The sequence below is a fragment of the Stegostoma tigrinum genome, chromosome 14 (assembly GCF_030684315.1).
Source record: "Stegostoma tigrinum isolate sSteTig4 chromosome 14, sSteTig4.hap1, whole genome shotgun sequence".
In the NCBI taxonomy this organism is placed as follows: Eukaryota; Metazoa; Chordata; class Chondrichthyes; order Orectolobiformes; family Stegostomatidae; genus Stegostoma; species Stegostoma tigrinum.
In genome coordinates, this window is record NC_081367.1 from 772,033 (window position 1) to 796,500 (window position 24,468).

The 24,468-nt window shown below is 47.4% G+C and overlaps 1 protein-coding gene across 3 annotated transcripts in view; it reads right to left on the reverse strand.

Moving 5' to 3' along the window:
- Positions 1–774: 774 nt before the first annotated feature.
- The window catches only part of ryk (receptor like tyrosine kinase), a 375,194-nt gene continuing 351,500 nt past the window's right edge, over positions 775–24,468 (reverse strand). For all 3 annotated transcript variants that reach the window (XM_059650938.1, XM_059650939.1, XM_059650937.1), the window contains 2 exons: positions 3,530–3,666; positions 775–1,806 (listed from right to left, as the gene is read on the reverse strand). In XM_059650938.1, coding sequence (XP_059506921.1) covers positions 1,695–1,806; positions 3,530–3,666 — 249 coding nt within the window. In that variant the 3' untranslated portion in view covers positions 775–1,694. The remainder of the gene's footprint in view (positions 1,807–3,529; positions 3,667–24,468) is intronic.

Sequence of the window (24,468 nt, forward strand, 5' to 3'; positions counted from 1 at the left end):
TACAAATACATTTCCACATCTAACATTTTAAAAGAATGCAATATTTTTCATTGCTACTTAATTTAAAAAATGTCCCTTCACTGTAGATAACAAAGTTTGGAGGCTGGATGAACACAGCAGGCCAAGCAGCATTAGAGGAGCAGGAAAGTTGATGTTTCGGGTCTGGACCCTTCTCCCTTCGCTGGAACTTTAATTGCTATTTTGGTTCTGTGTCTAACAATAGTGAAGCCATTACAATGATTCATACAATACAATGGTTCATTTAAAACCAAGTTATGACAGTCACAGTGCTATTGAAACTTGTTAATGCAGTGTATAAACAGCTTTGTCTAGCTCACACAACTCTTATGGAGCACGAGGTCACTGGATCAAAGTCTTCAAACTGCATTGTGGGTCAACCCAAGAACGGAGCGTATCATCAACTTCTTAAGGGCAACTAGGGACAGACAGTAAGTACTGGTTGGTATGCGAGTGACACCCACTCCCTATGAATGAATAAAAAAAGTGTTGGAGGCCATTCGGCCATTGTGCCCACACCAGTTCAACTGCCTGGTGCAAATGTCCTAGCTCTTCCCCAAATCTCTGCACACCACTTCTATCCAAATATTCACCCAGGTCAACAGCATAATTATTTAATTGCCCTTAACTTGGCACACAGTATATGGATATGGTTGATCAATATTCAGTATTCAAATTAGATGTCACTGAATTACTTAAAAAGCCTGATTTGCCCAGTGGTGTATATACATTACTCACCTAAGACATTGACAAATATTCTGAAATATTTTTCAGCTTTATTATCATATCCTCTGCATTTTACAAAGATGAACATTGTACAAAGATGAACACAAGGTGACAACTAGAACTAATAAACAATTGGGCTGTTCAAAAGTATATACAAGATTCTGATTTACAAAGCAAAGTCTTTAACCTAGTTATCCCGACCACCTCGTACCTAAGAACAGAAAGCTCCCATACTGGTTAATGCTGAAGTCTATTCGTGGAATGCCATTTTGTGATGAATTAAACTTTACCATGGTAACAACAAATGCTAAATGTAATATATACCCTACCTACTGTGATTTCAGACAAGGTTTTAAAAAAAATTGTATGTGCAGCTGCTGAGCAACCACCTTCTCTCGTCAACTATCTACTGCATGATGGGAAATAGCCTGCATGCTTTGAAGTGCACAGAGGCTTAAGAATTACACAAGACACAGGAATGGACCTGGATTTTGGTTACTGCTGAAAATGAACCAAAGTTTTGTGAAGCAGTGAATCATTTGGGAAATGGTGCTGTGGTGTAGAAAAGCAGCAGCACAGTTATTCAGAAATCATGTCACAATGTACTTCACAAATGATTTTAAAAATCTAGCTCCAATGGAATACAGGTAATAGGAGCTAAGAAATGATAAGTCCAAGGTCCTATTGATATTTGTCTTTTTCAGTCTATTAAATGTGGCTGCTCCAGGAACCTCACCCTGTTATGGAGCTTAGTAAAAATGCATTCATTCAGTAACCATGATGCTGTATTATAAAAATATCAAAACTCACATAATCAAGAGATTTTACAAAACAAAACTATGAAAGAATTTCAAGGCACTTTGCTTCAGAAGAAATACTTCCCCTGATTTTCTTAGTTTCTTGTTTTAGTTTTACTTAATGTTGAAGATTTCATGTGAGCAGACTTCAGTTCAGACATAGGCCCCTAAGGCAGCGTGAAATTCAGTTAGACACTGCACTAGTTGCTGGAACTTCGGTCTCTCATCACGATCCAAGGCCCAACAGCAAGCCATCACTGCAAATCTGTGTAGGAAATACAAATAAAAAGTTTCAAATTACAGGATAATGTTTACTATATATGAAACAGGGAGGGGTGAGATTACCAATCAGATACATAATGCTGCATTGGTCTTGACTACTTAACATCCCTTCTCCTCTGCAGGATCCACATGCCTTCTAGGTTGCTCACCTATATATCACGGTGGGCTGGACTGCCATCTAAAAGGTAAAGTCACCACAGTTCTATCACATTCATAAGGCTGCTCTCAGTACGGAGAGAGAGAGACACACATGACTGATGATGTTAACTTGAAGGTCACCCCACTTCAGGCAAGGGGAGAAGTCAAGAAGGAGAGATGTTCATGGTGACCCTGAACTGCTGCTTTGGCATTTCTGCATCATCAACCAGCTGAACATTAGGATCTATGGCCTACTAGTCTAGTGACATTACCACTACAATAGAGCAGCCCCTTCTCCGCTCTTTATTGTTGCCATCTACTTGTAATTATTTCTCAAATCACAAATATACTTCATGCTGAATCTGCATTCTGCACCATGAGGGAAATTGCTTGATTTTGGTTGAAATATTATTCATGACATATTTGCTATCATTTCCAAATGGCTAGGTTCCCACCCACCATCTTAGATTGAACAAAAAACATTATATGACTCTTCCCTGTAATCGTTCAACATTTGGAGCCAGATCAGGAGGAGTAGAGAATATGGCTCTTTTTAAGCACACTTCTCATGACAAATATATTTGTAAGTAGGTATGTGCTCCTTTTCCCAAACAGGTTATTTTGTGGAAAATATTACATGTCATTTACTTTACAAGGCTATCTGTGACAGTTTCATATTTGGCTAAAATTCAATCAATCTATGATTTAGAGAAGCTATGAGCTTCTACTTTATCATCTTCTTGCTCTCAACAGCAAGGGCAAAATTTTAACTCCCACAAGTTAGTTCATACAATCTTAGAATTATACATCACTATAAGAGGTTTCTTGGCCAATTGAGACCAAAACTATTTTAAATCTACACTAGTCCCACTTTCTAGCACATAGCCCCAAGCCTTGAATATTATGTTTCAATTGCTAAGCCAAGTACTTTTTAAAAGTTGTGAGGCTTCCGACCTCAAGTGCCCTCCCAGGCAATGTATTCCAGATTCCCACTATCAACCGGTTGAAAAACTCCTTAAATCCTTCTTAACCTCCTGCTTTTACACTTTAAAATTATGTCACTTCATTGGTGACCCTACACTTAAGGGGGCAGCTGTTTCCGACACACCATGTCCATGCTTTTCACGATTTACACACCTCTATCATGTCCTCTCTCAGCTTTGTCTGTTCCAAAGAAAGCAAGCTGAACTCATCCAACTTCTCTTCATTGGTAAACTACTCTATCCTAGGCAAAACCCTGGTGAATCACTTCTGCAAACTCTCCACTGCAATTACTTCTTTCCTATAATCCAGTGACCAGAACTGCACACAGTCTTGTTCCTTCTTCCAAAGTCCATCTCCACACACTTAACAGGATTAAATTCCATCCGCCACTAATCTGCCCATCTGATCAATTTGGCCATATGCTCTGCAATCAACGGCTATCACTCTGATATAAGTTAGCAGCATGTCAGAGCTCCCCATTCTAACATTTGGTTTGGTTCGCCCAAACGGAGCAAAACAAGCTGTTCGATAATTATAAATAAGATTCACAAAAAGAAGTTCCTTTGAACATCACAGTAGCTTACAGTTCATCAGGACAGTTGATTGGCTGGGCTATTCTGTATCCATCCTTAAGGTAAACCGCCATCTCAAAAGGATCAATGTCAACATATGGAGTCTGTCCCAATGTCATGAGCTCCCACAATGTAACTCCAAATGCCCACTGAAAAGAAGACAAGACAGATAGTAAGACATTGTGTACCAGGAAGATCTGGAATAGGTAATAATGGCAGACAGGGGTGGAGAGAAGCTCAGAATCACTGTTTGATTTGTTTCGGGAGCGAATTTTTGCATGCAAATGGAAAACTTCTCAAGATATTTGCATATTAAAATTTACAATAATAAAACGTTTTTAATAAAAGTCTTTGCTCAAATAAACTAGTCTGCAACCAGATCTTCTATTCAGATTATTTTAACTTTAGTAATAATATCTGCCTCCTAGAAGCTGATATTAGTATTAAACATTTTTTCACCTCTGATTTTTTCCAAATCACAAGAATAAGAGGCACTAAATAGTTGTACAATATTACACATCTAAATAAGCAATTTCAAAAGTATAACTTAAAATATTACACAGTCGATGTTTGCTAGTTTAATGGTCTGTTGAACATTAGATGATCTTTGACCTGAAAACAGAGTATAAGGAAAATCTGCCCTTTTAAAATGGCTGAGGAATCTATGATTGTTTTTCAGAATATTTGAAAGGGCCTCAAACAGATTGCATCAATTACAGATGGATCAATTGTAGCTTTCTGAATAGAAAGAAATACTGCTCTGAGAGATCTTGGAACATTTGACTTGAAAACAGTACTAATAGGAAGGAAATAAAAACCAGTAGCTCTATGGTTGGCAGTCTCGAAGGACAGAGGCAGAAGGTAATCAGCAGACAGATACGAACACAAACAACTACAGCAGCGGGTCAGTCATCAAACTCCTAGTGTGTTTTTAAGGAGAAAATTGAGCTCTCTACAAATATGGCTAGCTTTTTGTTCGACAGTAAGCAAAAACATAGTATTCCAAAAGCTGTCGGGCATGTGATGTGTAACTGAGCAAAAACTGAATCCTGGAAGTAGAACAAATAGCTTTGGCATGCAGGTGTACTGACAGCTAGTATCAAAGAACCAGATTGTGAACTGGGTATTGTTACTTGCTTTGAAAGGAACTGAAGGAACCTATGCCATTAGGGATGGCATGCCCTTAAGTGAGAGTGGGTTCATAGAGATGATAGATGTAGGATTTACCCAAGAACCTTGGGTAGAATACAACTTCTAGTGAACACAACTTGAGGGCTGAATTGATCAAATGGAAAGTGAGAGATCCTATGTACTACAGGACAAGATGGAAAGGCAGAGACTCCACGCAATGCTACGTGTGTGGGAACTAAGATGGCTGTTTATGATCTTTGTATCTTCGTTCTATCCACTACATATAATGAAACTTTTGCATTTGGACTTAGGGATCTGAACATGAACTATCATTAGCCTGTTAGTTCATGTGGAATTTTTATTGGGTCTGATACATGTTAGAGTCTACAAAAAGTGGAATTCTATTGGTGATTCATTTATTTGGGAGGGGGGGTGTCGTTCAGTAATTTTGTAAATGAATCTGAGGAACACAATTAAGTACTTTTTGCAACTGCAAATTGCTTAATTTAGCTGAAACCTGCTGATTTCATTCTAAATTTCTCAGCCCTGAGCCAGTTTCACAAGGTTGCCACTGGAAGAGCAGCTGAATTTAGATACTGGAGAAAAGCAGCTGACACTTTCACGCCTTTTGTGCATGAAGTCAACTCACTGTTGTATTTAACTAGCATGAAGAGTCTTGCAACAGTGTGGAAGCGTCCCTAGCTCTAAGTCAGAAAGCCTGGATTTCCATCCTACCTGCTCCTATCTGATTGATTAAAAATGTTTATAAGGCCAAGTACCTCAGTGCAGCTTTGAGCAGAGTGCTAGGATTCAGGGAATTAGGGAGAAGACGAAATATGTGCTCCTTTGCTTTCTCAGCCACAGGAATTGGCTTTTACACCACAATGGAGAAAGATGCTGCTGTTTGGTATGAATCTGATAAGTGGTTACAGTCAATTCAATTCCCAAGGTTTAAAATAATACAGGTACCAGTGAAAGGGTCAACGCAATATATAAAGAAGGAAAATCAATTAGTTTATTAAAACACATTAAAGATCGCTGAACAGGTACAGATGCAGCACAGACAGACACAAGTGTGATTCAGGACAAACACTAAGTGGACAAATGGTAAATGATTGAGGCTTGAAGAACTTCAACTAGAAGTCACTGAAAGCTGAGTTATAGGCACTGAGAGATATCAGAGCAGGGAATATTACTGGGATACTTTATACCTGAGGCAGTCACGATCCTTAAGTTGGGGTCTTCTGATTTCATCAGTGAGTAGAGACAGAGGAATGTGACAACAAGTAAGGCAGATAAGGAGAGAGCTGCAGTCTCAGCCTTTGCAATTCTCCAGCAGGTTCTTTCTGCTTGTTTGGATGAGAACAAGGCCTTAATGGTGGATTAGCTAGCCAACTACTGGCACTGCGGGGCAAGGAGTGGGGACAGCAAAAAGAAATGTAGTGTTAATAGGGGCAGTATAGTCAGGGGACTGCCATTATTCATTCCAACAAGGAGTGTGATTCCAGACGGCAGTGTTGCTTGCCCATTGCCAGGGTTCAGGATATCTGCTCAGAGCTGGAGAGAATCCAGTCATTGCAGTTATGACAATGACATGAGCAGGATAAGGAAAGAATTGTCAGCATAAGAAGCCAGGCACCATATTAAGCTGAACCTCAAAATTTCTAGCTATTACCTGGGCCACAAGCAAGCTGGGATAGGGCAAAGATGAGTCAAAAAATTAATGTGCGGCTTAAAGACTGTATGGGAGAAACATGTCTGGTTTGTTGGGCACTGGCACCAGTACTGGAGAAAACAGAATTTGTACTGTTACAGCAGTCTACACCCAAACTATGCTGGGGTCAGTGTTACAACAAAGCACATAATTAGGGAGGAATAGTGGCTTTTAAAGTAAACAGTGAGAGTAAAAGGTCAAATTTGGGAAGGTGTAGTAAATCAAAACAACAGAGTAAGGTACTGATATCGGAAATGATAAAAAGATAAGATTGAACAGAAAGGGATTGTGTTGAAATCTAAGAGTAAGCGAACAGCTAAGACTAGAGGTTACAAAAATAATAAATACTAAAAGCTCTGTATCTGAATCCATGCCACAATGAGAAGAAACAGATGACTTGATAGTGCAAAAATAAGTAAGAAGTACAATCTGGTATCCATTGCAGAGATATGGCTGCATGTTGGCATAGATTGAGACTTGAATATTGAAGAGTACTGGACATCTTGAAAGTACACGCGGCTCAGAAAAGGTGGAGAAGTAGCTCTGTTAATTAAGAATAGCATTAACACAATCAGAAAGACAACCTAAGTTTAGCCCCCGACGCATCAAATCTCATGGGTATTTTAATCCACATATCAACTGGAAAAGTTGGATACAGCAAAAGTAGCCCAGAAGAGGGGCCCATGAAATGTTTTTGGGATAGGTTTTAAAAACAACATGTTTTGGAACTGTCAAAAGAGCAGACTGTGCTAGATTTTGTAAAATGTAATAAGATGGGACTAACTAAAGACGTTCGTGAAGGCACCCCATAATAATACAGAAACATAGAACATAGGAGCAGGAGGAGACCATTCAGCCATTCGAGCTTGCTTCGCCATTCTTCGTAATCATGGCTGATTGACCAACTCAATATGCTCAATCCTGCTTTCTCCTAATAATCTTTGATCCCATTCACCCCAAGTACTAAATTTAGATGTCTCTTGAACACAGTCAATGTTTTGGTATCAACTACTTCCTGTGGTAATTAATTCCACAGGCTCACCACTCTTCGGGTGAAGAAAAATCTCATCTCCATCCTAAATGGTCTACCCTGAATCCTCACACTGTGATCCGTGGTTCTGTACACACCTGCCGTCAAGAAAATCCTCCCTGCATCTACCCTGTCTAGTCCTGTTAGAATTTTATAAGTCTCTGTGAGACACGCACCCCCTCCCCCCCACCATCGTTCACCTGAACTCCAGGGAAAACAATCCTAACTCAGTCAATCGCTCTTCATACGTCAGACCAGCCATTTGCCTGGTAAACCTTTGCTGCACTCTCTCAAGAGCATGAACATTCTTCATCAGAAAAGGAAAACAAAACTGCACACAATATTCTGGATGTGGCATCACCATGGCCCTGTATAGCTGCAACAACATTCTGCTCCTGTATTAGAAACCTTTCACAACGAAGGCCAATGTACCATTTGCCTTCTTTATCACCTGCTGCACAAGGACACCCAGGTCCACTGCATAACACCCTCTCCCAATTTACAGCCATTCAGGTTGTAATCTGCCTTCTTATTTTTACTTCCAAAGTGAATAACCTCACATTTATCCAAATTATACTGCACCTGCCATTGAACTGCCCGCTCACCCAATCTGTCCAGATCATGCTGAAGTATCTCTGCATCCTTGTCACAGTTCACCCTCCCACCCAGCTTGGTGTCATCTGCAAACTTCAAGATGTTACATTTTACTCCCTCATTCAAATCATTAATATATATTGTGAATAGCTGGGGTCCCAGCACCGATCCCTGTGCCACTCTAGCAATTACTGCCTGCCAATTTGAAAAGGACCCATTAATTCCTACTCTTTGTTTCCTCTCTGCCAATCAGTTTTCAATACATTAGAATACACTAACCCCAATCCCATGAGCTTTAATCTAGCACAGTAATCTCTTATGTGGGACTTTGTCAAACGCTTTCTGAAAGTCCAAATATACCAGATTGATTGCCTCCCCACTCCGGTCAATTCTACTCATTACATCTTCATGGAATTGCAACAGATTTCTCAAGCATGACTTCCCCTTCATAAATCTTTGCTGACTCTGTCTGATCCTGCCACTGCTTTCTAAATGCTGTGCTATAAAGTCCTTGATAACGGATTCAACAATCTTCCCCACTCCCCCGATGTTAGGCTTACCCATGTATAATTCACTGTTTTCACTCTCCCTCACTTTTTGAACATTGGGTGACATTAGCTATACTCCAATTTGCAGGGACTGTTCCAGAATCTGCAGAGTTCTGGAACTTGACCACCAATGAATTCAGTATTTCTACAGCTATTTCCTTAAGTACTCTGGGAGGTAGATTATCAGGCCCTGGGTACTTATAATATTGATCTCCCTCAATTCTGTCCTCTAAGTAAATCTTGCATTCTCGAACATTTCTGGTATCTGATTTGTGTCCTCTTTTGTGAAGACAGAACTAAAATATGTATTCAGTTGCTCAGCCATTTCTCTGGCCCTGATTATTCATTGTCCGGTTTCTGTGCCTATGTTTATCTTCACCAATCTCTTTGTCTTCACGCACCTATAGAAACTCACTGTCAGTCTTTATGTTCCCCGTAAGCTTACTTTCATACTGTATCTTTCCCTCCTAAATCAATCTCTTGTTCCTTCTTTGCTGAATTTTAAATTGCTCCCAATCCTCGGACATATTATCTTTCTTGGCCAATCTGCATACTTCTTCCTTGTCAATTTCCTCTTTAACCAGCAATGTCACTGAAGTGAGTTTGCAGCTATGGAGTAGACAGTATCCACGTTCAGCCCAGGGCTCTCACTTTCTGCCAGCTTCTCTTTGCCTCTTTTAGAGGCCTGTGGGCAAACAGCCCAAGATTCCTCTGTTACTCTGAGCTCTATTGTGTCCTGCCATTTCTGGAGGCCCCCCTTGTCTTGTTACTCCGTTCAAAGTGTATCACTTCACACTTACCAGGATTAAATTCTACTTGCCATTGATCTGCCTCATCTGACCAATCCATTTATATCCTCTTCTATCCAAAGACTTTCTCCTTCACTATCAATTACCTGGCCAAGCTTTGTGTCATCTGCAAACTTACTTATCAACTCCCAACCAACATTCTCACCTACATAATTTATATATATCCCAAATAATAAGGGACCTGGCACTATGTTATGTCACTGGGCAATCAGCCTCTGTCAATAAAAAGGAAAATAATTAAAAAAGTGAACTTTGTCCTATAGAAAGTGAGTGTGGGGAATTAAACATTGAAAATTCATTTACCTGAATTGATCAGGTATTGGCATTCATTACAGAGGGACACAAGTAAAATCCCTGAAATAGTTGCATATCAGGAAATCAAAGGGAAGTAGAAACAAGGGAAGATTACAACCATGAGGAAATGGAACCGGCCAAATAGTTGGAGCTGTGAGCTGACAAATCCCCAGGTTCTTACTTGCTCACCATAAGATCTTAAAATAAGTGTTCAATGTCTAGTTGATGCATAGGTTCTAATTTTTCAAAATTTCCTGTATCTGGGAGATTCTATTAGATTGATAAATAGTGACTGTAACTCCTGAATTCAAAAAGGGACGAAGCCACGAAGTAGGAATCTACATTCCAGTTAGCTAAACTTTATGTCATGATGACGTTTGAAGCTATTATGAAAGATTCAAGTTAATCAGGTAGAGTCAAAATGGCTTTGAGAAAGGTAAATCATGTCTAACTAGTTTATTAGATTTCTTTGAAGTAATGTGCTATGGCTAAAGGGAAGACTGTAGACTTAATGTACTTAGATTTCCAAAAGCATTTAATCATGTGCCACAAGTTACTGCAGAAAATAAGGTTTAACGGTATTAAGGGGTAACACATTAACATGAATAGAAGACTGGCTGTTGAATGGGAAGCAGAAAATAGGCATAATGACTCTTTTTCATGTTGACGAGAAGTAATAAGTGGTATTCCACAGGGATCAACACTAGGACCTCGACTGTTTTCAATTAAGTAGATGAATTAGGGATCGAAGATTTGTTTGCCAAATTTGCTGATCATGCAAAGATCAGGCAGATGGAATATGATATAGGAAAATATGAAACAGTTAATTTTGGCAGGAAAAATAAAAATGAAGCAAATCATCTAAATGGTGAGAGGCTGCAGAGTTCTGAGGTGCAGTGATCTGGGTGTCTTCATGAATGAATAGCTAAATGTTAGTAAACAGGTCTCACTTTTAAAGGATAATAAAATGTGAGGCTGGATGAACACAGCAGGCCAAGCAGCATCTCAGGAGCACAAAGTGCTCCTGAGATGCTGCTTGGCCTGCTGTGTTCATCCAGCCTCACATTTTATTATCTTGGAATTCTCCAGCATCTGCAGTTCCCATTATCTCTGATCACTTTTAAAGGATGTAAGTTCAGTCCGGGTGTAGTTCAGAGAAGGTTTACCAGCCTAATACCCATGATGTGGAGATGTCGGTGTTAAATTGGGCTAGACAAAGTCAGAGATCACATGATACCAGGTTATAGTCCAACAAGTTTATTAAAAATCTCACACTTTCAGAGCACTGCTCCTTTGTCAGGTGAAGTGACAGCACTCTGAAGGTTAAGTAAGTTGACAAAGGTTTGGCAGATTGAACATTATGTGAATATGTTCATTGGAGAAAGAATAGAACAACAACATATTATTTGAATTGAAAGAAAATGCAGAAATCTGAGCTAAACAAAGGAATGCTATTTGCTTGAACGTGAAATGAAGACTGTCAATAATAGTAACGAGAAAGGTAAAGGGAATGTTATCATTTGGTGCAGGGGTCAAGGATTTTTGACCCTTGATCTTTGGGTAAATGTCCTCCAAGCCAGAATTCCCGGTTTCAAGGTACACAACGCAGTGTTGCTCAGCAGAGGCTGATAGCCAAGTTTGATACCTGTGGGGATGGCCTCAACCGGGATCTTGGGTTCATGTCGTACGACAGGTGAGGCCACCATGCTCTCTCTCTCCTTCCAACACAACACACACACATTCTCCTTAACCCCACCGTAACCCAGTGCCCCCCGACACACACACTCTCCCCCACCGCATGCACTCACCACCTCCTCCCCTACCGGGCACAGGGTCACACACTCTCTCCCCGTTCCCCATCACACACAGTCTCTCGCTAACCCCACCGCACCCCCCCCCACTGCCACACACACAAACTCTCTGCCTGTTCACCCCACACATACAAACACAAACTCTCTGACCCTTCAACCCATCTCACACACACACTCTCCCCCTTCACCCCACACAGACACACACACGTCTCCCCTTTCAACACACACACACAACTCCCCCTTCACCACACACACACAACTCCCCCTTCAACACACACACACCGTCTCCCCCTGAACCACATACGCACGCACACACACAGACACACACACACACACTACCCTTTCACCACACACACCCACTTTCTCACCCTTTCACTGCACACACTCTCTCTCACCCTTCACAGCACACATACAAGCTCTCTGCCGCTTCAGCACATACACTCTCCCACTTCGCCACATACACACTCTACCCCTTCACCACACACACACACAGACTCTCTACTCCTTCACCACACACACACACTCTCCCCCTTCGCCACACAGACACTAAAACACACACACAGTCTCTCTCCCTTCAACACACACAAACGCCCTCCGCTTCACCACACAGCGACACACACTCATACACTCTCCCCCTTTGCCACACACACACACAGTCTCTTTCCCTTCAACAAACAAACACAGACATACACCATCCCCTTCACCACAGTGAGACACACACACACACCCACCCACCGCCTTCACCACACACACACACACTCTCCCCCTTCACCCCACACACACACACTCCCCCTTCACCACACAGCGAGACACACACACACACTCTCTCCCCCTCCACTACACACACACACTCCCTCCCTTCAGTGCCCGCGCACGCACACACACACTCCTCCTTCACCACGCACACACCCCCCCACACACACACTCACCATCCCCCTTCACCACAGGCACACACTCTCCCGCTTCGCCATAAAAACACACTCTCTCTCCCGCTTTACCACACACACACACACACACACACACGCTCTCCCCCTTCACAACACACATACAAACTCTCTGCCGCTTCAACACACACACACTACCTCCCCATTCAACAGACATGCACACACACACTTTCCCCCTTTTCCAAACACAATCTCACCCCCTTCACTACACATGCGCGCACACACACACACACACACCCTTCACCACACACACACACACACACACACACCCTCACCCTTCACCACACACACACACACACACACCCTCACCCTTCACTACACACACACACACACCCTCACCCTTCACCACACACACACACACCCTCACCCTTCACCACACACACACACACACACACCCTCACCCTTCACCACACACACACACACACCCTCACCCTTCACCACACACACACCCTCACCCTCACCCTTCACCACACACACACCCTCACCCTTCACCACACACACACACACCCTAACCCTTCACCACACACACACACACCCTCACCCTTCACCACACACACACACACCCACACCCTTCACCACACACACACACCCTTCACCACACACACACCCACACACACACACACACACACACTCCCCCTTCACTACACACACACACACTCTCCCCCTTCACCATACACACACATACTCTTCCCCCTTCACCAAACACACACATACTTCCACCCCCTCCACCACACACACACACTCCCCCCCTTCAGCGCCCGCGCACGCACGCGCACACACACACACACACTCCCCCTTCACCACACACACACCCCCCGACACACACACTCACCATCCCCCTTCACCACACACACACACACACTCTCCCCCTTCACCAAACACACACACACTCTTCCCACTTCACCAAACACACACACACTCCCCCCGCCTTCAGCGCCCGCGCACGCACGCGCGCACACACACACACACACACACACTCCCCCTTCACCACACACACACCCCCCGACACACACACTCACCATCCCCCTTCACCACACACACACACTCACCCTTCACCACTCTCTCACACACATACACACACATACACACTCACCCTTCACCACACACACACTCACCCTTCAACACACACACTCACCCTTCACCACACACACACACTCACCCTTCACCACACACACACACACACCCTTCACCCCACACACACACACACACACACACACACCCTTCACCACACACACACACACACACACACACACATACCCTTCACCACACACACACACACACACCCACAGACACACCCCCACACACACCCTTCACCACACACACACACCCTTCACCACACACACACACACACCCTTCAACACACACACACACACAAAAGCACCCTTCACCACACACACACACACAATCTCACCGCCTTCACCACACAACACACACTCACCCTTCACCAAACACACACACACAATCTCACCGCCTTCACCCCACACACACACACCCTTCACCACTCACACACACACACACACACACCCTTCACCACTCACACACACACACACCCTTCACCACTCACACACACACGCTGCACCACTCACACACACACGCTGCACCACTCACACACACACCCTTCACCACTCACACACACACCCTTCACCACTCACACACACACACACACCCTTCACCACTCACACACACACACACACACACACACCCTTCACCACTCACACACACACCCTTCACCACTCACACACACACACACACACACACACACACCCTTCACCACACACACACACACCCTTCACCACACACACACACATATACCCCCACACCCTTCACCACACACACATACCCCCACACCCTTCACCACACACACACACACACACACACACCCTTCACCACACACACCCTTCACCACACACACACACAGACACACCCCCACACACTCCCTTCACCACACACACACACCCTTCACCACACACACACACACCCTTCACCACACACACGCACACACCCTTCACCACACACACCCTTCACCACACACACACACACACCCTTCACCACACACACACACACACACACCCTTCACCACACACAAACACACACCCTTTACCACACACACACACACCCTTCACCACACACACACACACACCCTTCACCACACACACACACTCTTCACCACACACACACACACACCCTTCACCACACACACACACACACACACCCTTCACCACACACACACACACACACACACACACACACACACACACACACACACCCTTCACCACACACACACACTCACCCTTCACCACACACACACACACAAATCACCCTTCACCACACACACAAAATCACCCTTCACCACACACACACACACACACACACACTCACCCTTCACCACACACACACACACTCACCCTTCACCACACACACACACTCACCCTTCACCACACACACACACACACACACACCCTTCACCACACACACACACACCCTTCACCACACACACACACCCTTCACCACACACACACACACACACCCTTCACCACACACACACACCCTTCACCACACACACACACACACACACACCCTTCACCACACACACACACACACCCTTCACCACACACACACACACACCCTTCACCACACACACCCTTCACCACACACACACTTCACCACACACACACACACCCTTCACCACACACACACACACCCTTCACCACACACACACACACCCACAGACACACCCCCACAGACACACTTCACCACACACACACACCCACACCCTTCACCACACACACACACACACCCTTCACCACACACACACACATATACCCCCACACCCTTCACCACACACACATACCCCCACACCCTTCACCACACACACACACACACCCTTCACCACACACACACCCTTCACCACACACACACACACACACCCTTCACCACACACACACACACACCCTTCACCACACACACACACACACACACACACACACACCCTTCACCACACACACACACACACACACACCCTTCACCACACACACCCTTCACCACACACACCCTTCACCACACACACACACACACCCTTCACCACACAAACACACACCCACAGACACACCCCCACACACACCCTTCACCACACACACACACCCTTCACCACACAAACACACACCCACAGACACACCCCCACACACACCCTTCACCACACACACACACCCTTCACCACACACACACACACCCTTCACCACACACACACACACCCTTCATCACACACACACACACACACACACACACACCCTTCACCACACACAAACACACACCCTTCACCACACACACACACACCCTTCACCACACACACACACACACACCCTTCACCACACACACACACACACACACACCCTTCACCACACACACGCACACACCCTTCACCACACACACACACCCTTCACCACACACACACACACCCTTCACCACACACACACACACCCTTCACCACACACACACACACCCTTCACCACACACACACACACCCTTCATCACACACACACACACACACACACACACACACCCTTCACCACACACAAACACACACCCTTCACCACACACACACACACCCTTCACCACACACACACACACACCCTTCACCACACACACACACACCCTTCACCACACACACACACACCCTTCACCACACACACACACACTCTTCACCACACACACACACACTCTTCACCACACACACACACACACCCTTCACCACACACACACACACACACCCTTCACCACACACACACACACCCTTCACCACACACACACCCTTCACCACACACACACCCTTCACCACACACACACACTCACCCTTCAACACACACTCACCCTTCACCACACACACACACACAAAATCACCCTTCACCACACACACAAAATCACCCTTCACCACACACACACACACTCACCCTTCACCACACACACACACACACACACACACACACACACACACACACACACACACACACACACACTCACCCTTCACCACACACATACACTCACCCTTCATCACACACACTCACCCTCCACCACACACACTCACACTTCACCACACACACACACTCACCCTTCACCACACACACTCACCCTTCACCAGACACACACACTCACCCTTCTCCACACACACACACACTCACCCTTCACCACACACACACACACACCCTTCACCACACAAACACACACACACACACACCCTTCAACACACACACACACACAAAAGCACCCTTCACCACACACACACACACAATCTCACCGCCTTCACCACACACACACACTCACCCTTCACCAAACACACACACACAATCTCACCGCCTTCACCCCACACACACACACCCTTCACCACTCACACACACACACCCCCTTCACCACTCACACACACACACACCCTTCACCACTCACACACACACGCTGCACCACTCACACACACACCCTTCACCACTCACACACACACACACACACACACACACACACACACACACACACACACACACCCTTCACCACACACACACACATATACCCCCACACCCTTCACCACACACACATACCCACACACCCTTCACCACACACACACACACACACACACACACACCCTTCACCACACACACACACACACACCCTTCACCACACACACCCTTCACCACACACACACACACCCTTCAACACACACTCACCCTTCACCACACACACAAAATCACCCTTCACCACACACACACACACACACACACACACACACACACACACACACACACACTCACCCTTCACCACACACACACACACACACTCACCCTTCACCACACACACTCACCCTCCACCACACACACACACTCACCCTTCACCACACACACTTCACCACACACACACACTCACCCTTCACCACACACACTCACCCTTCACCACACACACACACTCACCCTTCACCACACACACACACTCACCCTTCACCACACACACACACACACTCACCCTTCACCACACACACACACACACCCACCCTTCACCACACACACACACACACCCTTCACCACACACACACACACACACACACCCTTCAACACACACACACACACACACACACAAAAGCACCCTTCACCACACACACACACACAATCTCACCGCCTTCACCACACACACACACTCACCCTTCACCAAACACACACACACAATCTCACCGCCTTCACCCCACACACACACACCCTTCACCACTCACACACACACACACACACCCCCTTCACCACTCACACACACACACACACCCTTCACCACTCACACACACACGCTGCACCACTCACACACACACCCTTCACCACTCACACACACACCCTTCACCACACACACACACACCCTTCACCACACACACACACATATACCCCCACACCCTTCACCACACACACATACCCCCACACCCTTCACCACACACACACACACACACCCTTCACCACACACACACACACACACCCTTCACCACACACACCCTTCACCACACACACACACACACCCTTCACCACACACACACACAGACACACCCCCACACACTCCCTTCACCACACACACACACCCTTCACCACACACACACACACCCTTCACCACACACACGCACACACCCTTCACCACACACACCCTTCACCACACACACACACACACACCCTTCACCACACACACACACACACCCTTCACCACACACACACACACCCTTCACCACACACACACACACACCCTTCACCACACACACACACACACACCCTTCACCACACACACACACACACACACACACCCTTCACCACACACACACACACACACACCCTTCACCACACACACACACACCCTTCACCACACACACACACACACACACACACACCCTTCACCACACACACACCCTTCACCACACACACACACTCACCCTTCACCACACACACACACACAAAATCACCCTTCACCACACACACAAAATCACCCTTCACCACACACACACACACACACACACTCACCCTTCACCACACACACACACACACACACACACACTCACCCTTCACCACACACACACACACACACTCACCCTTCACCACACACACACACACACTCACCCTTCACCACACACACACACACACTCACCCTTCACCACACACACACACTCACCCTCCACCACACACACACACTCACCCTTCACCACACACACACACTCACCCTTCACCACACACACTCACCCTTCACCACACACACTCACCCTTCACCACACACACACACTCACCCTTCACCACACACATACACACTCACCCTTCACCACACACACACACACCCCCTTCACCACACACACACACACCCCCTTCACCACACACACACACAATCTCACCGCCTTCACCACACACACACACTGACCTTTCACCACACACACACACTCACCCCACACACACCCTTCTCCCCACAGACACACACACACACACCCTTCACCACTCACACACACACCCTTCACCACTCTCTCTCACACACACACACACACACCCACCCTTCACCACACACACACACTCACCCTTCAAAACACACACACACACTCACCCTTCACCACACACACACACACAAAATCACTCTTCACCACACACACACAAAATCACCCTTCACCACACACACAATCTCACCGCCTTCACCAAACACACACACAATCTCACCGCCTTCACCACACACACTCACTCACCCTTCACCACTCTCTCTCACACACACACACTCACCCTTCACCACACACACACACACACACACACACACACCCTTCACCACACACACACACACACACACACACACACATACCCTTCACCACACACACACACACACCCTTCAACACACACACACTCACCCTTCACCCCACACACACACACACACACACAAAAGCACCCTTCACCACACACACAATCTCACCGCCTTCACCACACACACACACACTCACCCTTCACCACTCACACACACACACACACACCCTTCACCACACACACACACACACACACCCACACCCTTCACCACACACACATACCCCCACACCCTTCACCACACACACATACCTCCACACCCTTCACCACACACACATACCTCCACACCCTTCACCACACACACACACACACACTTCACCCCACACACACACACACACACACACACACACACTTCACCCCACACACACACACACACACACCCACCCTTCACCCCACACACACACACCCACCCTTCACCACACACACACACCCTTCACCACAAACACACACACCCTTCACCACACACACACACACCCTTCACCACACACACACACACACCCTTCACCACACACACACACACACACACACACACACACTCACCCTTCACCCCACACACACACACACTCACACACACACACAAAAGCACCCTTCACCACACACACACACACAATCTCACTGCCTTCACCACACACACACACTCACCCTTCACCACACACACACACTCACCCTTCACCCCACACACACACACACACACACACACCCTTCACCACTCACACACACACCCTTCACCACTCACACACATACACCCTTCACAACACACACACACACCCTTCACCACTCACACACACACACACACACCCTTCACCACACACACACACACACACACACCCCCACACCCTTCACCACACACACATACCCCCACACCCTTCACCACACACACATATCTCCACACCCTTCACCACACACACATACCCCCACACCCTTCATCACACACACATATCTCCACACCCTTCACCACACACACACACACCATTCACCACACACACACCCTTCACCACACACAAACACACACCCTTCACCACACACACACACACACCCTTCACCACACACAAACACACACCCTTCACCACACACACACACACACCCTTCACCACACACACCCTTCACCCCACACACACACACACACACACACACACACACACACACACACCCTTCACCCCACACACACACACCCACCCTTCACCCCACACACACACACACACACACCCTTCACCCCACACACACACACACACACCCTTCACCACACACAAACACACACCCTTCACCACACACACACACACACACACCCTTCACCACACACACACACACACCCTTCACCACACACACACACACACCCTTCACCACACACACACACACCCTTCACTACACACACACACACACACCCTTCACCACACACACACACACCCTTCACCCCACACACACACACACACACACACACACACCCTTCACCACACACACACACACACACACACACACCCTTCAACACACACACACACACAAAAGCACCCTTCACCACACACACACACACAATCTCACCGCCTTCACCACACACACACACTCACCCTTCACCAAACACACACACACAATCTGACCGCCTTCACCCCACACACACACACCCTTGACCACTCACACACACACACACACACCCCCTTCACCACTCACACACACACACACCCTTCACCAATCACACACACACGCTGCACCACTCACACATATCTCCACACCCTTCACCACACACACATACCCCCACACCATTCACCACACACACACACACACCCTTCACCACACACACACACCCTTCACCACACACACACACCCTTCACCACACACACACCCTTCACCACACACACACCCTTCACCACACACACACACACACACACCCTTCACCCCACACACACACACACACCCTTCACCACACACACACACACACACCCTTCATCACACACACACACACCCTTCACCACACACACACACACACACCCTTCACCACACACACCCTTCACCACACACACCCTTCACCACACACACACACACCCTTCACCACACACACACACACCCACAGACACACCCCCACACACACCCTTCACCACACACACACACCCTTCACCACACACACACACACACACACACACCCTTCACCACACACACGCACACACCCTTCACCACACACACCCTTCACCACACGCACACACCCTTCACCACACGCACACACCCTTCACCACACACACACACCCTTCACCACACACACACACCCTTCACCACACACACACACACACCCTTCACCACACACAAACACACACCCTTCACCACACACACACACACCCTTCACCACACACACACACACCCTTCACCACACACACACACACTCTACACCACACACACACACACACCCTTCACCACACACACACACACACACCCTTCACCACACACACACCCTTCACCACACACACACCCTTCACCACACACACACACACACACCCTTCACCACACACACACACTCACCCTTCAACACACACTCACCCTTCACCACACACACACACACAAAATCACCCTTCACCACACACACAAAATCACCCTTCACCACACACACACACACACACACCCTTCAACACACACACACACACACACAAAAGCACCCTTCACCACACACACACACACACACACACAATCTCACCGCCTTCACCACACACACACACTCACCCTTCACCAAACACACACACACAATCTCACCGCCTTCACCCCACACACACACCCCCTTCACCACTCACACACACACACCCCCTTCACCACTCACACACACACACACCCTTCACCACTCACACACACACACACGCTGCACCACTCACACACACACCCTTCACCACTCACACACACACCCTTCACCACTCACACACACATATACCCCCACACCCTTCACCACACACACACACACCCTTCACCACACACACACACATATACCCCCACACCCTTCACCACACACACATACCCCCACACCCTTCACCACACACACACACACACCCTTCACCACACACACACACACCCTTCACCACACACACACACACACACACACCCTTCACCACACACACACACACACACACACACACACATACCCTTCATCACACACACACACACACCCTTCACCACACACACCCTTCACCACACACACACACACCCTTCACCACACACACACACACACACACACCCACAGACACACCCCCACACACTCCCTTCACCACACACACACACCCTTCACCACACACACACACACACCCTTCACCACACACACACACACACCCTTCACCACACACACACACCCTTCACCACACACACACACACACCCTTCACCACACACACACACACACCCTTCACCACACACACACACACACACACCCTTCACCACACACACACACACACACACACACCCTTCACCACACACAAACACACACCCTTCACCACACACACACACCCTTCACCACACACACACACACACCCTTCACCACACACACACACACACCCTTCACCACACACACACACACACACACCCTTCACCACACACACACACACACACACCCTTCACCACACACACACACACACACACCCTTCACCACACACACACACACACACACACACACACACACCCTTCACCACACACACACACACCCTTCACCACACACACACACACCCTTCACCACACACACACACTCACCCTTCAACACACACTCACCCTTCACCACACACACAAAATCACCCTTCACCACACACACACACACACACACTCACCCTTCACTACACACACACACACACACACACTCACCCTTCACCACACACACACACACTCACCCTTCACCACACACACACACACACTCACCCTTCACCACACACACACACTCACCCTCCACCACACACACTCACCCTTCACCACACACACACACTCACCCTTCACCACACACACACACTCACCCTTCACCACACACACTCACCCTTCACCACACACACACACTCACCCTTCACCACACACACACACACTCACCCTTCACCACACACACACACTCACCCTTCACCACACACACACACTCACCCTTCACCACACACACACACTCACCCTTCACCACACACACACACACCCCCTTCACCACACACACAATCTCACCGCCTTCACCACACACACACACTGACCTTTCACCACACACACACACAATCTCACCGCCTTCACCACACACACACACTGACCTTTCACCACACACACACACTCACCCCACACACACCCTTCTCCCCACAGACACACACACACACACCCTTCACCACTCACACACACACCCTTCACCACTCTCTCTCACACACACACACACACACACACACACACACCCTTCACCACACACACACACACACACACTCACCCTTCAAAACACACACACACACTCACCCTTCACCACACACACACACACAAAATCACCCTTCACCACACACACACACACAAAATCACCCTTCACCACACACACAATCTCACCGCCTTCACCAAACACACACACAATCTCACCGCCTTCACCACACACACACACTCACCCTTCACCACACACACACACTTACCCTTCACCACTCTCTCTCACACACACACACTCACCCTTCACCCCACACACACACACCCACCCTTCACCCCACACACACACACCCACCCTTCACCCCACACACACACACACACACACACACACCCTTCACCACTCACACACACACCCTTCACCACTCACACACACACACACACACACACACACACACACACACACACACCCTTCACCACACACACACACACACCCACACCCTTCACCACACACACATACCCCCACACCCTTCACCACACACACACACTTCACCACACACACACACCCTTCACCACACACACACACACACCCTTCACCACACACAAACACACACCCTTCACCACACACACACACACCCTTCACCACACACAAACACACACCCTTCACCACACACACACACACACCCTTCACCACACACAAACACACACCCTTCACCACACACACACACACACCCTTCACCACACACACCCCCACACTTCACCCCACACACACACACCCACCCTTCACCCCACACACACTCACCCTTCACCACACACACACACACACACACACACCCTTCACCCCACACACACACACACACCCTTCACCACTCACACACACACACACACCCTTCACCACACACACACACACACACACCCCCACACCCTTCAC